General features: G+C 45.0%; 1 protein-coding gene across 4 annotated transcripts in view; it reads right to left on the reverse strand.

Annotated features, from left to right (window-relative positions):
- Window positions 1–20,278, reverse strand: part of GALNT14 (polypeptide N-acetylgalactosaminyltransferase 14) — a 223,706-nt gene extending 203,428 nt beyond the window's left edge. For all 4 annotated transcript variants that reach the window (XM_035272888.3, XM_078349585.1, XM_002757888.6 and 1 more), the window contains exon 1: window positions 19,804–20,278. In XM_035272888.3, the coding sequence (XP_035128779.1) occupies window positions 19,804–19,932 (129 nt within the window). In that variant the 5' untranslated portion in view covers window positions 19,933–20,278. The remainder of the gene's footprint in view (window positions 1–19,803) is intronic.
- Window positions 20,279–20,771: the final 493 nt, after the last annotated feature.

A 20,771-nucleotide genomic window follows, 5' to 3' on the forward strand; every position in this document is an offset into this window, starting at 1 on the left:
TCTTGCTGTATGCCCAAAGAATGAGACACCAGAATTTGGTGAGCAATTAGAGATATCATGGCAGAGATGGGGAAGGTGACTAAAGGGCTACTATTGAAGAAGTCAATAGAACTAGATAATTTCACAGCTGAATTTTATATGATCATTAAGAATAAATTGGCAAAAATTATTTAAACTATTTCCATTTGCTAAAAAATTTCCCTAATTCATTTTATCAAAGCAATATACACTTATATCTAAAACCAAAATATAAAAAAACTATAAACAAATCTAACTCATGAAAATAGATGTTACAATTCCAAATAAATGTCAACAAATACAACCCAGTAACATAAATAAAAATAAATTGTAACTGAATAGGGCTTATTCCAGGAATGCAAGGATGATTCAAAACAAGAATATCAAAATAAATCACTCCATCAATAAAAGAGAAAAATAGTATGATTCCATCAAAAGATAAAAAATCCAAAAAAACCCTAATAAAAACTCAAAGTAAAACAAGAATAAAAGGAAAGTTAAAATGTGAAATAGAATATTTAATAAAGGTGAACAGCAAATAATGAACACAAAAGCCATTTGCATAAAAATCAAGGGAGTTCTATACTGCATGGCATTTGATTTTGAAAGTTCTCATGAATGCAACAAAATAAGACAATAAAATAGTTAAGATAAATCTCAAAAAGGAGAGACAAATTTTGCTTATTTTGATAATAATGTGATTTTTGAACCTAGGAAATTCAATAGACTAATTGAGAAGTAACCACTGGACTTAATAAGAACATTCTGGTAAAAAGTATGATATTGCCATAGTAAAAAACAAATAGGTTCATAGAAGAGAATGGAGTTCCCAGAACTAGAACCCAATGTTTATGGGAAATTATGTGACAATGTGGTCTTTTAGTTACTGGGGGAAGTGATGGCTTATTTAATTAATGATGTTGACACAGATGACTATTCTTTTTGGAAGAAAATAGAGTTGAATCCCTACTTCAAACTTGACATAAAAATAAATCCCAGATGGACCTAAGATTTAAAAGGTTTTTAAAAATATCATATAAAAGAGGGAATTTGGGACAGTCTATATATAATCTAGGACTTAGGATGATCTTTTAATCAAGACAGGGCATTCATGAGCTACTTTTAAAAAAGACATATTTGATTATATTTTTCAAAACCAAAAAGTTATATGGAAATATATACCATAAAGTCAATGGTATTATCAAATTGATCAGGGAAAAAAATCTGCAACACATATGACCAATAAAGAGCTATCGATAACATGCAAAGACCTCTTTTAATTGGCAACAAAAAGATAAACAGCACAGTAGAAAAATGGGGAGAGGATATGAATTGATCCTCCATACATGGGCAGATCCTTACGGTCAATAAACATATGAGAACATACTCAAGCTCTCTGGTAATCAAAGCAATATAACATTACAGTTGGATCCTATTTCATACTCTTTCAATTGACAAAGTGAAAATGACAGCATTTATACCAAAGAGGACGCTGGGCAAAGAATAATCTCATACTTTGCTAATGGAAATGTAGATTGTTATTCTGTATTATAAAGCAATCTTAAAATATCCATAATATAAAAATTAAAGACCCCTTTTGCGTCCAAATTCCCACTCCTCAAAAGTTATATTTTAGAAGCAAAAGCTCTAATACATAAGAAAATGTATACATAGATTATGTCAGTTCTCTCTGTAGCAACAAGAGATGAGAGATAAGGCATATACCCATCAAATGGAAATAGCCAAGTAAAATAAGTTACATCCACACTGCAGAATATTATGCAGTCATTAAAAATAACGAGCTAGTTGACCAGTAGGATTTCTAGAATACAATATACACTTAAGTGAAGAGAAGATCAATCTCTCACTCTCCTTTTTAGTAATAACCAAAACAGATCTGTAAATGTTTATGTATATTTACAAACTGGTTACACAATGCAAAGAGAAAGATATGGAAATTCACATGTCCAGATTCTTATGTTGCTTACCTTAGATGGGGTGAAGGAGAGGGTGGTGAGTGAAAGGAGCAGATAGATAAATAAGTCGGAGTGAGAAATAACACATAGACAATAGTCCATTTATGTAAATCACCCATTTTGATTTTCTCTCTACAACTTTTTCTATGTATACCTTGTTTTAAACTAATTAGTATCCTACCATAAACACGATTTTTTTTTTTTTTTTTTAGACAACGTCTCACTCTGCTGCCCAGGCTGGAGTGCAGTGCCACAATCTTGGCTCACTGCAATCTCCCCTCCTATGTTCAAGTGATTCTCTTGCCTCAGCCTCCTGAGTAGCTGGGATTGCAGGCATGTGCCACCATGCCCAGCTAATTTTTGTACTTTTAGTAGAGATGGGGTTTCACCATATTGGCCAGGCTGGTCTTGAACTCCTAACCTCTGGTGATCCACCTGCCTCAGCTTCCAAAGCACTGGGATTACAGACGTGAGCCGCTGCACCCAGTCATCGACCCAATTTGGAATCCTACTGTTTTTTTTAAACTTGGTACATGATAAGTATATTTTCATGCCCACTGCGTTAGGACCATTCCCGATCCAGCTTCCCATAAGAGCAATTTGGAAAGGGGCACAGAGGAGCACACATCTCAAATAATGACTGCAGATCCGCCAGCTTCTGTGCTTGATACACAAAGGAAGAATTCTTCGAGCCCCTGGTCACACCAGCAGGGAAGACTTCACAGTTCACTTTCTCCAACCAATGTGCGTGGGCTCAGACCTTCTGAACTCAGATGCTCAGCATGCCCCTCCAAGGATGTGCCCATTCTAAGTGGCTTTGGCTATGGCCCTGCCAAGGTTTCATCTGTAGGGAATCTAGACAGGCAGGAAGACTTCCCCACAGGTGATTTCCTCTAACGGCAGATATGCAAATTAAAGTTGAAAACAGGTGATCAAGAAAAGCCGGCATGAAGCTTGGTGAGGAATACAGAACATATACAGTGACTTTCATTTAGGCCAGAAGGGTAAGAGAAAGGGAATGCCAAGTTCAGATTTCACTGAATTGCCCCTTTAAGAGCAATGAACATACTATAAGCAATTAAAACCCTTAAACCCAAAACATTTGCTGAACAAAGTCCCCAGTGAATGGAATATAATATTCCCAACTGGGGAAATCTGTTTACTTTCCAACACACTCCGGTCTTAGCACAAAAATAAACAAATGGCTTTATCATTTAACTTTTTCTCAATCTGGCCCACTCCTGGTTTTCATTCATCTCTAGTCACTCATGCTGAGTCCCACCACCTTAGGAAGACCTCCCTGCCCACTGCTGCCCAACAATCTCCCTTTCTCTAAGCTCCCCCAGAATCTGCCTCCTGTTCTACAGGAAGGTATCCTAGATTGGGTGCTGTACTAGATTGTGTTGGTAGTGTCACCTCAACTGCATCATAACATAGTGTAGAGGTGCTAGGATAATGGGATATTTGTTAGCATTTGTTCTCACTTCCATCTACCTCCCACTCCCTCCTCAGCCCTGCCCCAACCCCTGACCTCAGCAGATAACAAAGACCTGCATGCTCCCTGGCTTCCAGAAAGATGGTGTTCCTAAGCCTAAAGCAGAGATACCAGGAAATAGGCCATCTTCTATCATTTATAAAAGCCAATGTTCTTTGAAAGAATAAATAGCCCAGAGGGTGAAAAAAAATGCAATACCTTTGAGGACTAGGAAGAGGGAATCCCTCCAGCTTGGAAGAAGAGTGGGACACAGCCAGTTCTGAAAGTGGTGGATGCCCCAGAAGGTAGCAGAGCCCAATTAACATGGGTGTGTGATGCCCCATGGGAAGGCCGGCCCCCGGACACAGGGGGCTCCTGACATCACATGGAACCCTCTAGCCTGGGATCAGCAGAATGTGAAGGGCATAGTCGTTGGTGAAGCAGCCATGATGATGATGCCTGGAAGACTACAAGCTCTTCCCACATTACCTGGCATGGAGGAAGCCTCCTGAATCTCTATGAAGCTGTGAGTAGAAAAGAAATCCCCTTACCAGCTGTGAGTAGAAGAGGACTCCCCATCCCTACAAGGGGGAATGGGAGCTTGGAATAGCATTTAACTCCAAGAAAATAAGGACAAGTGGCACAGAATGTAGACCTGGTCTTCTGGAGTATGAATCACGCAAGCTTTTCGTGAGCAAGCGCAACATCTAATGCAGGGCTTCTCGAATTTTCATTGCACAGAGATCACTTGGGGGTCCTACTAAATGCAGATTTTGAATCGGTAGGTCTGAAATGGACTGAGATTCTATATTTCTGGTGAATTACAAGGGGCACTACCTCCCCACCCCGAACCATAAGCCACACAGAGAAATTAAAGGTCAAGGGTAAGCAAACATTTTCTATACATTTTTGTTTTCTATAAAAAATATACAAAATACTTTCTATTTTCATAGTAAAGATCTAAGTTTTGTGGGCTACACAGTCTCCATCACCACTAATCAACTCTGCCATTGTGGCACAAAAGCAACCATCGACTTACTGTGCTCCGGTAAAACTTTATTGATGGACCATGGAGTCTGAATTTCATATATTAATAATTTTCATGTGTCATGAAATATTATTTTTCTTTGGAGCTTATCTCTGACCATTTCAAAATATAAAAACCATTGTTAGCTCACAGGCCATCCAAAAGCAGTAGATAAAGTGGGGGCTGCATTTGACCCATGGGCCACCTGGTCCAAGGTGACCAAAACAGTACAGAACCCATAACAGGCATTCTCGACTGATTAAATAGAAGTGGGTTGCTCAGTTAGCCTATTTCCTATCCTGAAGTTGGCTTTCCCTTCCTGTTATGCTTCCACTAGCGCTATGCTTCTAAAACAGCAGATGCTTTGTGGACGAGTAGAGTAGATTCCGGCAAATGCTTCTTTCAAAAAAAAAATCACTGAAATGACTTTAAAAGACCTCCCTAAATCCATCTTCTTCTAATAAGCAGCCCTGTAGAATAACAGGTTCCTATTTTAGTGAAACAGCTTTAAGGATGAGATTAAACTTCAACCACAGTTTTCTGAGCTAACAGAAGAGTGACATGATCAGGGGAGGAAATTCAACCTTGCAGAACAACGCCTGGTAAATTTAAAAGCAATTGTCTCAAACTTTTATCCCCACATACCCCGGTAAAGATTGTCTTCCTCCTCTCAGCCTCACATTCCTCTAGACTCAAAAGAGAGAAAAGACAGCTCTCTATCTTGCAGCTCCTTCCACCATTAAACAGCATCCCCAGTGACACAGTTCTATCTTTCTGGTAATACAGCAATATATCTTAGAGTCTAAGAGGAAAACGGTGTTCTGCAGTCAGAAGTGGTGAGGGACGGGCCAGCAGGGAGCCACTGCTCAGAATTCAATCCCCCACCCCTCCACCCTCACCCCAACCCCCACCCCCACCCCCGCTTCCTACACAGGGCTTCCCACTCAGCAATGCCCCATATGGGTTTGCCGGATGTTTGGACAAACTTGATGCAGTGGCCTGGTGAGGGTGATTTTGCCCACTCTGTCTCTCCACACTTGATAGGCACTCAAAGGGGAAAACTTTCAAGGAGCTCACCCATCTTTCCTGCTTGCCAACTGTCCAGTGGCACCCCCACCAGGGCTCTAGCATCCTATGTCCAGTCTTAGTTCCCCCACTTATTCATGTTAGAAGAAACTGCAAGACGGAGAGTTATCTTTTCTCTCTTTTGAGTCAAAGTGGAATGTGAGGCTGCGGGGAAGAAGAGAATCTTTATGGGGATACCTGGGGATAAGAGTTTGACAATTGCTTTTAAATTTACCAAGCATTGTTCCGCAGGGTGAGATTTCCTCCCCGATCGTATCACCCTTGTGGTGCTGGGCAAGATACCAGACCTTTAGGAAACTTAAGTCCCTCACTGGTAACAATAAATATAATCAGCCAGGTGCAGTGGTTCATGCCTGTAATCCCAGCACTTTGGGAGGCCAAGGCAGGTGGATCACAAGGTTGGGAGTTCAAGGCCAGCCTGGCCAATATGGTGAAACCCCATCTCTATTAAAAATCTATAAATTAGCCAGGAGTGGTGACAGGCGCCGGTAGTCCCAGCTACTCAGGAGGCTGAGGCAGGAGAATTGCTTGAACCTGGGAGATGGAGGTCACAGTGAGCCAAGATCACGCCACTGCATTCCAGCCTGGGCAACAGCAGAGCGAGACTGTCTCAAAAATAAATAAATTAATTAATTAATCAAAATATGATCATTACACCATCAAGAGATAATATTCAAAAAAGAAAATGTTAACAATTAGCATGGTTCAGGCACTGTTTAATGAGAAAGGCACCAGCCTGAAATAACCAGTATGACTATACTGGTAGCAGTAGCTGAATCTCAGCCTGCCCACCTTGTGGGGTGGTTGTGAGGAATGAATGACTGACACAGATAAACCCCCAGAATTTCTCCTAAAAGCCACTCACACTTGCTTCTCTCATGGAAGCTTATTCTTTCTACATGGACTCCTGGTGAATAACAGAGGCCACAAACCAGGTCTTCTGCTAGCACTGAATGCAGGACACTTGACAGTCACTTGCGCCACTTATTGAGAGCTTGGCCGGAGCCTCCTGCTGGATGCAACTTCTCTCTCCAGACATCCTGGGGTGCACCCAGGACCTCTGGGAGATCATCCTACCCATAGTACCCAAGGCCTGCTTGGGCAGGAAAGCAGCAGGCACCTCACACTGCTGAGGACACACAGTCAACCCACTTGTAGGAAGAGTCCTTTTTGGCAGGAAGGAGTGGGCAATACAGGCACCTGAGATACCCAAAGGCTCATTCAAGCCACCTTGAAAAACAAGGACCAAACCTCGAAGTGCCACAAGAAAGAAAAGCAATGTGGTCATTTCTTTGGCAATTAACTACAGCACTGATTTCACAGAGAAAACCCTATCATCTTATCCCTCACAAAGACTCTGTGCCCATGGGAAAGATCTGCATCCAGCCTTGAAAGAGCCCTTATTTCTTCCCTGAGAAAACAGACTGTACTTCACCAAAGACCTTACACATGATGCCCAATGCATGTCAGCTTTCTCCACCCCATTTTGAGAATAGAAGGAAAAAAAGAACACTTTAACTGTGGCTCAATATTTATTGACCCACAAATATGCTCAGTATGACTGGGGAAAATGGGAAGTCTTGGCACAGAAAGAAAAGAAATGCACATTATAAAAAGGAATAAGTGTAAAACGTAGAAAATAGCATAAGTGCAGCTTATATATGGTTAATAGCAGGTATTTGTTTTTGCTGCTAATAATCCAATTAGCAGTCAATCCAATGCATCCTTTATTATCAGCTGATCCATAATTACTGCTCCATGCTGAGTATTTTCCCCGGCACATGATAGCTTTCAACTGCTCAGCATAAGCAACCAAATAATTGGTGTTGTTATGCTAAATACAGGATGATTCCTCTCTGAGGGGCGATGCTGCAATTTTTAGCCATCCACGATGGCCTTTGTATTATCAGCATCTGTTGGTTAATCCCTCACTGTCCTCTCCTTAATCAGTCTTGAGGTATTCCTAAAGCACCTTAACACTCTCAAGAATGTGATACTTTGGAGAACTCTTTTTTTAAAGTTTAACCCTAGGACCAGACACATTTCCAGTCATCTGTAGCAGGATAGCATTCACAAGAGGATGTCAGATAGCAGTGAAAGCACAAGATACTTCTCTGAAAATATTGTAAAGTTTTCTCTTTAAACATTGTTTTAAAATGATTCATCCTGGAAGAGATAGCTTCTGCTATAAGACTATTTCATTCAACATTTTCTGATCTAAACTATTCATTCTGCGAAGCGCAGTGAACCCAGGCTCTAAAAGCAGGTTGCAAAGGGAAAAATATACTCAAGTCCTCCTTTTCGAGAGACCAGACTCAATGTCACTGTGAGGGGAGAGAAGGAAGTTTGGGGTGAGCATATGGAAGTGAAAAGAGGGTGGGTTCTCTGGAGGCAGACAGACCTGGTTTGGAATCTAGATCCCTGGCTTGCTTATAAACAGCATGATCTTGAATATGTTATAAAACTTCCCTAAGCCTTGGTGTTCATCATCTGAAAAACGAAGCTAAGAATGCCGGCTGTGCAGAGTTGTTAAAAAGAATAGATGACCAACTCAGAAAGCACCCAAAACTTGCTACAGGCTCAGATTGTTAGTTCTCTGCCTTTTGTTCTGGATGCAAAAACAAGAAGCTAGTTTTCTATAAGCCAGTAGCTCATGTCACATAATTCTGTTCTCTGCAATCACACCTCCGCCTCTTACCTATAAACCATAGGTAGATTTCATCCCAGATGTACCATGGGGCTACTATACTAGCCAAAGTCCTACTCACAGTTCCCATTGTCCTGAATGCCACTGCACTCTAGGACCCATCATCTTCCTATGATCTAGCACATACTTTGGTTAGCTACTGCCTGTGCTACGGCAGTTGCTAAATGTCTCTGTATATAAAAGGGAGTAAGACGTGGGTAACTAGAAAGTCAAACCAATACCTTTTCCCAAAGACTTATTTGGGAAACAGAAACCAATAGCTATAGGAAAAATGGAAACTGCTAGGCTCTGACCCTAAATGAGGTGCCAAAATCTGGACTCAGAAGCCACACGCTCAGTTCAGCTCTTTCTTTTTGAACTTTTTATTGAAGTAGAATGCACAAAGAGAAAAGAACCTGTACTTCAGGAATGTCACAAGGTGAACACACCTGTGTAATTAGCCCCCCAATCAAGAAACTGAACAGGGCCAGTTTCCCAAAATGTTCTGTCCCCATCCAGTCATTAACCCCAATCAAAAGTAACCATGAACTGACTTACAGTGCCAGAGATGAGTTTCGCCTGTTTTTGTACTTTATATAAATGGAATCACACAGCCTGTGGGTCAAATCTGGCCTGCCACCTGTCCTAGTACGTCCTACAAACTAAGAATGGATTTTATATTTATAAATCTTTGAAAATAATACCAAAAGAAGAATATTTCATGAGATGTGAAAAATATATGAAATTCAAATATCTGCTTCCATAAATAAAGTTTTATTGGAACACAGTGACACTAATTCATTTACATATTGTATTTCAAATCACAACTGCAGTGTTAAATAGTCACATCAGAGACCATATAAACTTAAAAAATATAAAAATAAATACTTACTGGAAAAGTTTGCCTACTTTAAGTGCATGACATTCCCCAAAATACACAAGCCTTTCTGTTGGGATTATATGTAGGAGTTGAATTGCAGGGTCATAGCTGTGCACGTATGTTTAGCTTTAGTAGACACTGCCAAGAAGTTTACCAAAATATACACTCAATTTTAAGAGAAAAGCTAAAATCTGGAGCAGAAATCATAATTTCACTTTTAAGATAGGCAGGGAGAATTATAGAGAGTTGATCTGAGCAAATGATTAGAAAACCATCAGGGCTTCCTGGAGAGGGAAACTATCAGGGTTATCTACGTTTACATTTCTTCTCCTTCTTATTCCACACATAGTTTTTAAAAATGCAGTGTCCTTTAACATTGCCATGCTTAGGGGAAAGGGACAAGAATAAAAAAGTCATGTTTCTGCTTGGGATCTTAGAGCACAGCACCAACTTGATTGTTAAGCCCATGTTACAAAAACACCACCATGGGCCCAGGAGCTTACTGGAACTGCAGACAAAATATCCAGGAAGCATCAGCAGCCTCCTGATCTTATGCTTTCCTAAGTTTAAACATATATGTGGGCAGCAACTACATAACTCAAACCCAACCTCCAAATCTGCCACCAAGAGTCTGGCTCCTGTAGTTGGTAGAACCAGTAGGCCATCAACCAGACAGAACTGAGGAGTCATCCATCAGCTTTCAAGGCTAATCAGCAAGATCTGGCAGGGTGCCCCCCACATTAGAGGCATGGGCAGGACACCCTGGCACTAGAGATGCAGGCAGGGCACCCTCTACATTAAGGTAATGTTGGGTATCTTCTAAAGTCACTTCCTGGAGTCATTTCCCCAGGAACTTGTCTTGCATTTAAAATAGGATGTGTTAGGTTCTTTCAAATGACATTTTTCCTCTTGGAAGGGAATTGCTTCCGATGGTTTAAGGACCACATTCATCAAAAGGGACTCAAACCGTTTGTGTCTTAACTCCACAACCCTGTTGATTTCAAAGTTGGAGTAGCCTAGGAATAAACAGCACAGCCTACCCTACGGGCCCAGGAGGGAGATGGCAGCAGGGTAGCATGAGCTCCTGGCTAAGGCCAGAGTCAGTACCTGATGGTGGGACTTGTGGGGAGGGGGAAGGGCAGAGAGCCTCTCTCTACCTCTGGCACCACCGAGTCTGCCATTACAATCCTAGCTCTTCCCACTCCAGAAAGCAGTGCTCCTGTGTACTGGCCCTGACTGGCCCAAGGATGGGTTAAACCTGGCCTTTCCTAAAAGAAAACCCAAACTCCTCCTGAACCTCTGGTGGCCTTCCAGAGACAAGCTCTGTATTTCCCTTATTCCTTTTCCAGTTCCCTTCTGTAGGTTAAAAAATAAAATTGAAAAAAAAAAAAGTAGCAATGCTGATGTTTTAGCAGCAGGAGGGTGTCTTTTCTCAGCAAGTGCACTAGCTTTTTGTCCATATAAACAAACATATAACATACACATATATATTTCATTTTCCCTGGAAAAGGAATCTTACCTGAAGTTGAGCATGGCTCTAACAGAAACAGCACGTGTGTGACTGTCAAAAGAGTGAGTTCAAGCCCACTTGCTGGTTAGGCTAACTTGCCAAAGTCTCCACCCTGCTATAACCTCAGATTCATCACACTTCAGAAAATGAGAATAATAATAACACTCACCTCACAAGGTCACAAGGATCAAATGAAGCATTTGTGAATATAAATGCTTTGTAAACTGTAAAACATCACACCACGTGGTGGAAAAAGAAGCTACCTCTTATCTTCTTTTCCTGATTCACCCTTTAATTAGTTGAGTCTTTCAGCTAGTTCCTCTTCTGATAAAGACCACCTGCCCACCACAAGGACATTAGTCAATTCAGCACCCAGCTGGCAGCCATCAATTGGCCATCTATTAATAGCCAATTATCTGGGTGGCTTAATTAATCCATGGACCACGTGGCCTGATCTCCCTGAGATCCTGGAAAACAATGAGCCTGAAATACAGGCACCAGCTAATTTTTCAATGGCCATCAAGGAATTTGGCATCTATTATGTCTGCATGTTGCAGCTGCAAGAGATGGGCACATAAATATTGATTGGACCAGTCTCTATGGCTGGGAGGTGGGGGTGGGAGGGACATGAATGATTACTGTTCTCTGAGGAATAAAAGAAGCTACATAAATCTTCAGCCCAGATAACTAAGGAAGAAAATCCTTATTTCCAAACCATAGTGCAAACAGAGAAAAGGGACAGTTAACCACTTCGGAGAGAGTTTGTCAAGACAGAGTGGTCCACCAGTTCTATAGATATTTCAGGCTCTCTCCTGCATGCAGATCAGGTTGCAACAGCAGAATCGTTAGGAAGAGGCAGCTGGGGTGGTTGTTCTCTTCTTCTGGGTATTCAAATCCCAGGGCAGGGACATGTGAGCATGCCCCGCTCTCCAGTATTTCCTTGAAAGATCTCTGTAGTGCTTACAGTTAAGAAGACAAGTGACATGAGGAGAATTTAATTATTTTTAAGTGCCTCATCTTGTCTCCAGGAAATGGTATGCAGAAGAGGCTTTGCACTTGAAATCAGCATTGTCCAGGATGCTGGGATGCCAAAGATCAGATGGCTCTGTATTCCCAGCCATAAGGGCTCCCGCTGATAAAAGGGCCAGAGTGGCAACCTCCTTCCTTCAGGAAAGTACTCGCTTTGTGTCCAGAGCAGTGCTCTAAGAGGAAGCTACTCCTGACCTTGGGGCCTGCAGGAAGTGTTGGGCTCCCGCAGGGCAGAGGGCAGAGGGCTGGTCACCACTTGAGCCCCTGACCCAGGACCCTGGGGATCTACAGCCAGGCTGGCTTTTCAAGGGACAGAGGAAGAATATGAAAGGAAAGACAGAGAATGGACAGAACAGCAAGAGTAAAGAGGATGCCCTGGGTGTCACACACTTCCAATACCACAGAGATGTCCCCTTCTCTGTCCTTCTGTCAGCCTTTAGCACTCATTAGGTCCTGGGATGGCAGCAGCTACTGCCAAATGCAAAGACTGCTGCCCCAGAAGGTCACACGAGGCCATTCATTCTGAAATATCAAAATACCCGAGCCAGCACATTCCAGGAGCTTCTGCAGAATTCCCCAGGGTACCTCTGTGTGTGTGCACCTGTGTGTATATGTGTGTGTGTTTGTGTTCTTCGATATCCCAAAGGGCTTCTTTCTTAATCAGCCCGATATCTGAGGACTCAGAGACTGATTTATTTTTTGGTTAATCTAGCTTTTCTGGTGAAATAATTAAAAGATAAGTAATAGACACAGAGTATCTGTGGTATAATTATTTATAGCCTTAAGGTTTCGCTTCAGAGTTATTCACAACTAACCTGAAAAGACTCAGACTGCTGGCAAGCAAGTGGGTTCAGGCAGTTCTAGAGTGGGCTGCTCCCATTTCACAGTCAAGGAGACTGAGCCAGGAGGAGAGGAATCTCAGTCATCCCTGGAACTGCCAGTGGCTGCACTGGCTGCCATGTTTACCAGGAAACTCAGAGAGTGAAACATACTTTATCTTGACATGACGGGAGCTACTGAGAGAAGGTGGGACTCTATCTCCTGATGCTTGGGTGCAGCATGAGTCTCTGTGGACTCTGCAAGGAAAAAGGTTCGCACAGACCAGAATAAATGCAGGCAAGTGGGAGGGGTCTGCAGCCAGCGGTAGAGGGCATGGGCACGTCCGGACTCACTCCCTCAAATAGATGATGAGTCTATGATTCTGGGTCTCTGGGGTGGAATGCGCAAAGGCCATGGCAGAATTCACAGACTCCCCCAGGAGAGGAGCTGCAGATCTGGCTTCTTGCTTTCTTAGATTATTTTCCAAAAATGCATTGGGGACTTTGAGATGTTATAGAATAGTGACAAAACTGCAAACATGAGAAATGAAACAAAGGCTTAAGCAATGAAGGTCTTCAAAAATTGGTTCCTGGGTGTCTGATAACTGATAAGATCGCAATGGAAAGTTGGGATGGGGAGACATGGTGAAGGATATAGGCACGGGAGGTAAAATCAGATGGCATGAAAACCAGGCTGTGCAGGAACCCTGGGCTTCAGGCGTCAGCCCACAGCAGCCTTATTCTGTCCCTGTTCAGTTTATAAATGATCTCTGATGAGTGGAAATTAGCACTTTTAAATGATACAACCAGACGGGCAGCCCTGAAAAACGTTAGACTCTGGACAGACTGGGGAGGCTTGTGACAGGGCCATTAATTGATCCTCCCTTCCAGCTTTGCCCCATCTTCTCTGATTTGAGTAGGTATCATTCTGTGCTCTGGGGAAGTTTGAGATAGGAATTCCTGGTCTTTCTTTCCAAAAACATCAGGCCACTTGGGGAAACAAAGGTTAGGGAGAGATAAAGCTCCCCAGACTGACTAAAGGAGATTCCCCTAGAACAGACATCTGCAGGTCCCTAGGACAGGGCCTCCTGCAGGAACTTAAGGGAGAGAGTGGACTTGGAGAGAGAAAGACAGCTAGGACATGGCAGAGCTGCCACTGACTTGGCACTGATGACCAGAGGCCTGGACTCTGCACAAGCCCCTGGGCCTTGGGGACAACACAGAATAAGATGAAAAATGACCCAGGGTGAATTTCTCACCAGGCCAATGGGACAGAGGCTCAGTGTTTTGTTTTTGTTTTAGAGGAAGCTTCTTGACATCTAGAAAGTGACCACATATGATTTCTTGACTACCTGGGATTCCAACCTGCTATCTGCATATTTCTGAGTCACTCAAACAAGAGCCTCTGTAGGAGCTAGCTGTGTAACAAACACCACCCCAATGCCTGCTCCAGGGAACTTCCTTAGAATGGGGAAGAAAAGCACAGCACCTTGCACAGGCACCTGCACAGCAACTGAAAGGATGAGCATGCATCTCATCACGAGCTACTTCTGGTCACGCCAGAGTCACACTGGAACTGCCTTTGCAAAAATTGTAACAATGAGAAAATGATGACAGTGAAAGAGATCTGACCCAACCGACTCCATTCTTGCCTCTAACTTCCAAGCTGTCCTTGTTCATTCCTAGGTGTAAGCTGAACTGCCTTTGAGAAGAGCCCTGAAACAAAAATGATAACGGCCCTTTGCCAAAATAAACCCCCCTCTTGCCTGGGGACCAGACTGCCTTTGTAGGACTAACAAATTAGCCACAAGATTAGAAGTGATGGTTTAGGAGTCATGCAGCTGGAGGCCACAAAATTCCAAACCTCCCCAATTGCTCCTAGGGATAACATCACTATTGTGAAGCCTAAGATTGGCATTTCAGATGTTTTTCAGACCCTACACTTGGTGGATCAGCTAACCCACCCAGATCAACAAACTGGCCTATCTGATCATGTGGTGATCATGTGGCCCCCACCCAGGAACTGACTCAGAGGAAGAGAACCGCTTCAACTCCCTATGATTTCATCTTCAACCCTACCAATCAATATCCCCCACTCCCTGGCCCCCTACCCACCAAATTATCCTTATAAAAAACCTCAGTCTCTGAATTTTCCAGGAGACTGATTTGAGTAATAATAAAACTCCAGTCTCCCATTCAGCCACTCTGTGTGAATTAAACTCTTTATTACAATTTCCCTGTCTTGATACGTTGGCTCTGTCTAGGCAGCGGGCAAGAAGAACCCATTGGACGGTTACAAAATTCCCTGAGCAGAGTCCAATACGCACATACTGAGCATCAGTAGATTAATAGTGTCTCTCTATAAAATGCATGACTTTTTTAAATGGGAGAAATTATCTACTAAATGAGGAATAAAATAACAGTGTCATATACTTAAGGCATTGGTGGGATGCAAATGTTACAGAAAGACAAGCTATTTTCTAATGGTGTTTGCTATATTTCTAGTATAGCACCAATACACTTACAGGGGCCAGAGGCATTTTATTCAAAGCCTTTATATTTCTAATACCTTCCTTGAAAATTACCCTCAGGCTTACAATTCTTTTGCTTTTACTAAGCCCTAAGCACCTGGACTATATTTAGTTTCTTGGAAATAAGAGACAAATTTGCTGATATTTTTAAAAATTTAGTCAGTTATTGTATGAGTCTCCAAATGACAAACAAATGATAGAGAAGAAATTAAAACATTTTTCAGCTACTTTTAAGTGGCATAGTATTTATCGTTTAAATACAGTCTGAATTAAAACATCAAAGCTGTTATGTGATTTTTCAGTTAGAAATTAGAGCTTTGCTGAATAATTGGGGGGGGGGGGAGGCAAGAAAAGAATGAAATTAACATTAAAAAGTCAAATTTAAAGAACACTTTATTTAAGCTATTAATAGAAAGAACCAGCCCTTCTGGAAACTAAGAAGAAAATCCAATAAGTTACCTTAAACCAGGAGTGCAGAGATTTCATTTTACCCTGCCCACTTTGGAGGTCCTATCACTAGGTGAAGGGGGCATTTCCTAAGGCCATGAAGAAAAGAGAACAAGGGCCTGATTGCCCAGAACCAGAACCTGCCTCTCTGAAGGCAATTTGCTCCACAGAATTTAAGAGTCGGGTGGTCCCAGACCAGATAGCCCAGCTCTCTCCCATCTCTACACCTTTCCCAACTTCTCTGAATGCATTAACAGGAAGGAAGCCCACTCCTCTTGCTTTGGAAGAAAAGCTGACTCCCTCGCCCATGCTGGGAGGATGCCTAGAGGCCTGAGCAGGAAGAAAACCTCTCCAAGGCTTCAGCACATCCAAGCCAAAGAGCTGTCCCCATGATTACACCCTAGGAAAACCTAGAGCACTGAACTCACTCAAAAACCAAATTGTTTCCCTATGAAGGACAAAAGTCCCATCCGAATTCCTACTGTTGAAGAAACAATCTCTTCACTGGCAAATGTCTCCCAAACCAATGCCTCCGTAACCACCCATCACAAGGACCCTCCTCACCAGAGTATGCTCTGTCCAATGAGGGGAGCCTCCTGTGCCCCACATGGTGCCTTCCAAGGGCAGAGGTGATGTCCCCCTGAAGTGGCTCCTGCCTTAGCACCTCCACAATTACACCAACTCCCTTGGAGCTCTCCAAGGGTGAGAATCTGGAGATGAGCCACAAGAGCTCTAGAAAGTGGGTGGGAAACTACCGCTGTAAATCCAGACTGTCTATGGTTTTAGCGCCATGGAAAAAGCAAGCAGCAGGCAGTTTCAGGAGGCATCCCATTCCATTCTTGTCCTGATGCTGCTACTTGGACAGCCTGGTTAGCTTGGGCCAAATTTTTCACCTTCTTAATGTCATCTGCATAAAAGTACCATTTTGTCTCCCTTATGCAGTTGTTGTGAGTATTAAATGAACTGACATATGTAAATGGAGTCTGTGAATTTGTAAAGCACTATACAAATACTGGTGGCCGCTATTTAATATGCGTGCATAGGCTCACATGAGCTAGGTCTATGAGCACACTCAAGAAGAAAATCATTTGACTGGCTGGGTGTGGTGGCTCACCCCTGTAATCCCAGCACTTTGGGAGGCTGAGGCGGGTGGATCACGAGGTTAGGAGTTCAAGACCAGCCTGGTCAACACAGTGAAACCTCATCTCTACTAAAAATACACAAATTAGCTGGGCGTGGTGGCAGGCGCCTGTAATCCCAGCTACTTGGGAGGCTGAGTCAGGAGAATCACTTGAACTTGGGAGGTGGAGGTTGCAGTGAACCGAGATCGTGCCACTGTACTCTAGCCTGGGTGACAGAGCCAGACTCCATCTCAAAAAAAAAAAAAAGTCATCTGAGCATATTTACATGGAGCCAACCAAACTACAATCAACAGACTTAGTTTTCTTCATCTAACTCTCAAATGCCACCCATCAATAGGCTGCTCCAGAATCACATGCAGCCCTGATAAAACTAGTAATTCTAGAACCTTCTCCCAAACTCACAGAGTCATAATCTCTGCAGTAAGCCCAAATATATGCATGTTAATGGAGCTCTGCAGGTGATTCTGACATGCAGTCAGGTTTTGGTACCACTGTGCTCCTTTGGACATATAATACAAATGTCCTGTATAGATGAGTCACAGGAAATAAAACTGTTCTGGTGTTATATAAGGAGTCTCTTTCTTCCTCTCTTCTCAGGTACATACACACTAAGATACAGAGCGACCTTCACCCACCAGATACAAAATACATCTACAAATATGCACAACACAGATATGTAGACACACAAAGCCACACATACAGGGGGAAAACAGGAAGGAGAAAAATACCAACAAAAAAGAAGATACTTAATAGTAAGAGGTGTCAAGATTTTCTAAGTCTATAAAATTCATGGTTATAGAAGAATACAGAAAATGAGGAAAAGAAGGGATAAGATGTTAAGACAAAGACTAGAAAACCTCTAGTTCAAAACCAGAAAACCTCTTCTTTCGTGACTGCACAGTGCGATATCCTGACTCCTGCTACTAGACCACTCCCACCTCAAGTACCACTTATTTGCTTATAATTCTGCCTCAACCAGGAACTTACGAGGCCCTCCCATATGTATGCCAAAGGACAAGGACACAGCATGCTCATCATAGCAGCCCCCAAACCCAGCACAGAGCTTGGCATACAGCTGCCTGTGATAAATGTATACTGAGCACATGCCAGGATAAGAAGAGGCAGGAGAGGAGGAGGGACAAAGAGTGCACAAAGAAGGAAACAGATCTCTTGTCCCAGATCCCTGGTGTAAACTAAGAATAAACAAGCTTAAGGTAATGAGGGTCAAAGCAAAACAGAGAAAGTTAATCTCCCTGCAGGCATCATTAACTGTATCACAGGGAGCAGAACCATGTAGGGAAAAAGAAGGAAAACTCTCCAGATCTATGGGCAGGGGCTGAGTGGGAAAACTGATCTGGTGCTATAAAGGCGGTTTGAAGTCATCAATCTGGTCTCACCACCTCCTTGCCTGACCCTCTCCAGGGGTCCTCACACCCACAAGACCCTACCCCATCCAGTCCCTTCCCAGACTTTATCCCTCCAACCTCCACACACTTTGTGCTCAAATTATGCCAAACTCACACAACATGCTGTGTCATTCCTCTCAGCCTGTTTCACCCAGTTAACCTCTACCTGAAATGCCCTTTCTACCTACTGACAAACCTGTTTATCCTTCTCAACTCAGCTCTATTATGTCCTCCTCCTCCTGCAGGGAACCTCCAGGCTCCCATGACATGCAGTGCACTGAACCATCTTAGCTCTGTGTACACTTCACATCCTGGCCCAATGATAAGCGAACCTCTCTCCCCGCAGAGAGTAAATTCTCTCTCTCTCTACCCACAGCACCTAACACACTGCCTGAGCACACCACAGGTGCTAAATAAATGCTTGTTGAAATAGACTGAGCATTGGCAAGATTCCGGAACATAAGTGTTAGAAGACTTAGTTAAAAAGGGGAAACCAAGAGGCAACTTGATACAGTGGAAACCCTGAGAGTGGAGCTTGGAGTTTAAACCAGTAGAACGACATAAGGTAAGTGACTTCAAGACCCAGAACCTGTTTTCCTGATCTATGAAACAAGCACATTACCACCCAACGTCTACAACTACTTTTGAGGAAGGCACCCACTATACACCTGGTAAACAGTAGGCCCTCTATACTCTACTTAACTAGCGAGACTCTACCTCCTGTCCACATCTACCTATTTTTCAGTCTCCCATTTCCGACCATAAGTTCCTCCAAGTCTTTTGCCCAGATCCCTAGACGGCCGTTCTGGACCCAGTTTATAAAGACTGCCTGGCTGGCCAGGAAATCCCCCGGAGGTCTTCTTCTGTGTCCCTGGGCCAAATCCGTGAAGAGAAAACTGAAGGCTCCCACGTCACAAAAAACCATGACCAAATAAATTTTCATGTGCCTTTTCTCCTATTGATCTGCTTTTGTCAACTGATTTTCAGTGAACCTTCAGAGTGCCACGGGGAAGTTTTCCCTTCGCCCCTACAGGGCTCTGGATCTAAGAGTGAGCCCATAGGGGGAGCCTTCTGGCTCCCTCACAGGAACCGACTGGGTAGGAGTTGGAAAAGCCACTTGGATTCCCATTTCCTCAACTCCCCGCCAATACCAAGACGTCTGTTTTTATAGGCTCTTTCGTGGTGTTCTGGGCACATTCAACTTGAAATGCAGCTGAGAGGCTCGGAAACAGTTAAAGGACAGGGGTGGCAGCCGCCCGGGAGGCTGCAGGGCGCTCGCCCGCAACCCACAAGCGCGCGCAGCGCACCCGGCCGCCGGCCTCCTCAGGTCTGGCCTGGCAGCTGCGGGAGGAAGGTCAACGCAGCCGCCACACTTCTCCTGGGCGCTGGCACCGGCCGACCATGCCGCCCGACCCAACCTCCAGCGACTCTCCGGCAGCGCCCGCAGATCGCCAGCCCCCGGGCCGCCCGTCCGCGGCACCCCCTCCGCCGCGGGAACCTCGCGCCTTGCCTAAGTTGGGAGCCCCGCTCCGCAGGCGAGCGCGCGCCCACCACCCACACCCACTGCCACTTAAGCACACCGCGGGTCCGGAGATGCCCCCGAGCGTTTTAAAATCCAGAAACATCGCATGGTAGCCACATCCCGCGGCTGTTACCTGCTCGCAGCACCCACAACCTCGCCGTGGTTTCCCGGAAGCCCGCAAACACCACACGCGGGCTGAGCGCCCTCCCGCAAGCCACTGCCCCGCGCCAGCGCGCCGCCAAGCCGCCTACCTTGGGGGTTTGCACTTCAGGTCCCGTCGGCACCTCCAACTTCCTCTTGGTTACCCAGAAGAACAGCAGCACCGTGATCCAGAGCACCCCGAAGACCGGCAGAACCAGGCGGCGAGTCAGGCGCCGCATGGTCCTCTTTGCCTCTTCCTCTCCGCGGCGCTGCGTCCCTGGGGCACCCCCCTGCGGTCAGGGTTGGCGGGGCAGGAGTCCCGGCGAGCGCCTCGCTCTGGGGAGCGCTAGACCCAGGATCCGGGTGGAGGGGCGGCGGGATTCCGCAAGGCGCCCTTCCCGCTTCTGAGAGAAGCGAGCCTGGGTGGGGGGCGCCGGGCGGCCCGAAACCTGGCAGGGAAGGACCGAGGGCAGCCAGGCTGGACGCCTGCTCCAGCCGCAGAAGCGCTGTGGCTGCCGAGATGTTCCCCACGCCGCCACCGCGGCTGCCGCCGCCGCCTCGCCCGCTGCTGCCGATAGGGAAACTGACTGGAGCAGCGGGAGGGAGGAATCCGAGGCTGTGCCAAGCACCCCGGGAGGAGCACGAGGGTGGAGGGAGTTGGGGGGAGGGCGGGCGCTACAGACAGACTTACTCCGAGCGAGCCCAGGTGGGAGCGAGCGGGGCTCTGAGAGGGGGCGCTACCGCCGCCCGCCGACCGAAGTGCACGGTGCTGTTGCGGGGCCGCCGGCGCCGAGCCCTGGGCACAGCTGCCAGACCTTTGTGGGATGGGGCAAGGCGGGGCGTGGCGGGGCGGGAGCGATGCACTCGGGATGCCTGCCACCCCCAGCTGCCAGCTGGGACCCAAGGTCCGGCCCGCGCCAGGCGGCGCTGTGCCTGAGAGGACTTTCCGCTCATCGCGGGGGCTGCACGTGTTGCTCAAACCGGGGTCCCACCCTTAATGTACTAGTCCTACCACAGCCAGCGCTGGGATCCCAGGGCGTTGGCAGGGCTGCTGCCCCAACCCCGCGGTTCACTTGCC

Source organism: Callithrix jacchus, chromosome 14, assembly GCF_049354715.1.
Source record: "Callithrix jacchus isolate 240 chromosome 14, calJac240_pri, whole genome shotgun sequence".
Taxonomy (NCBI): Eukaryota; Metazoa; Chordata; class Mammalia; order Primates; family Cebidae; genus Callithrix; species Callithrix jacchus.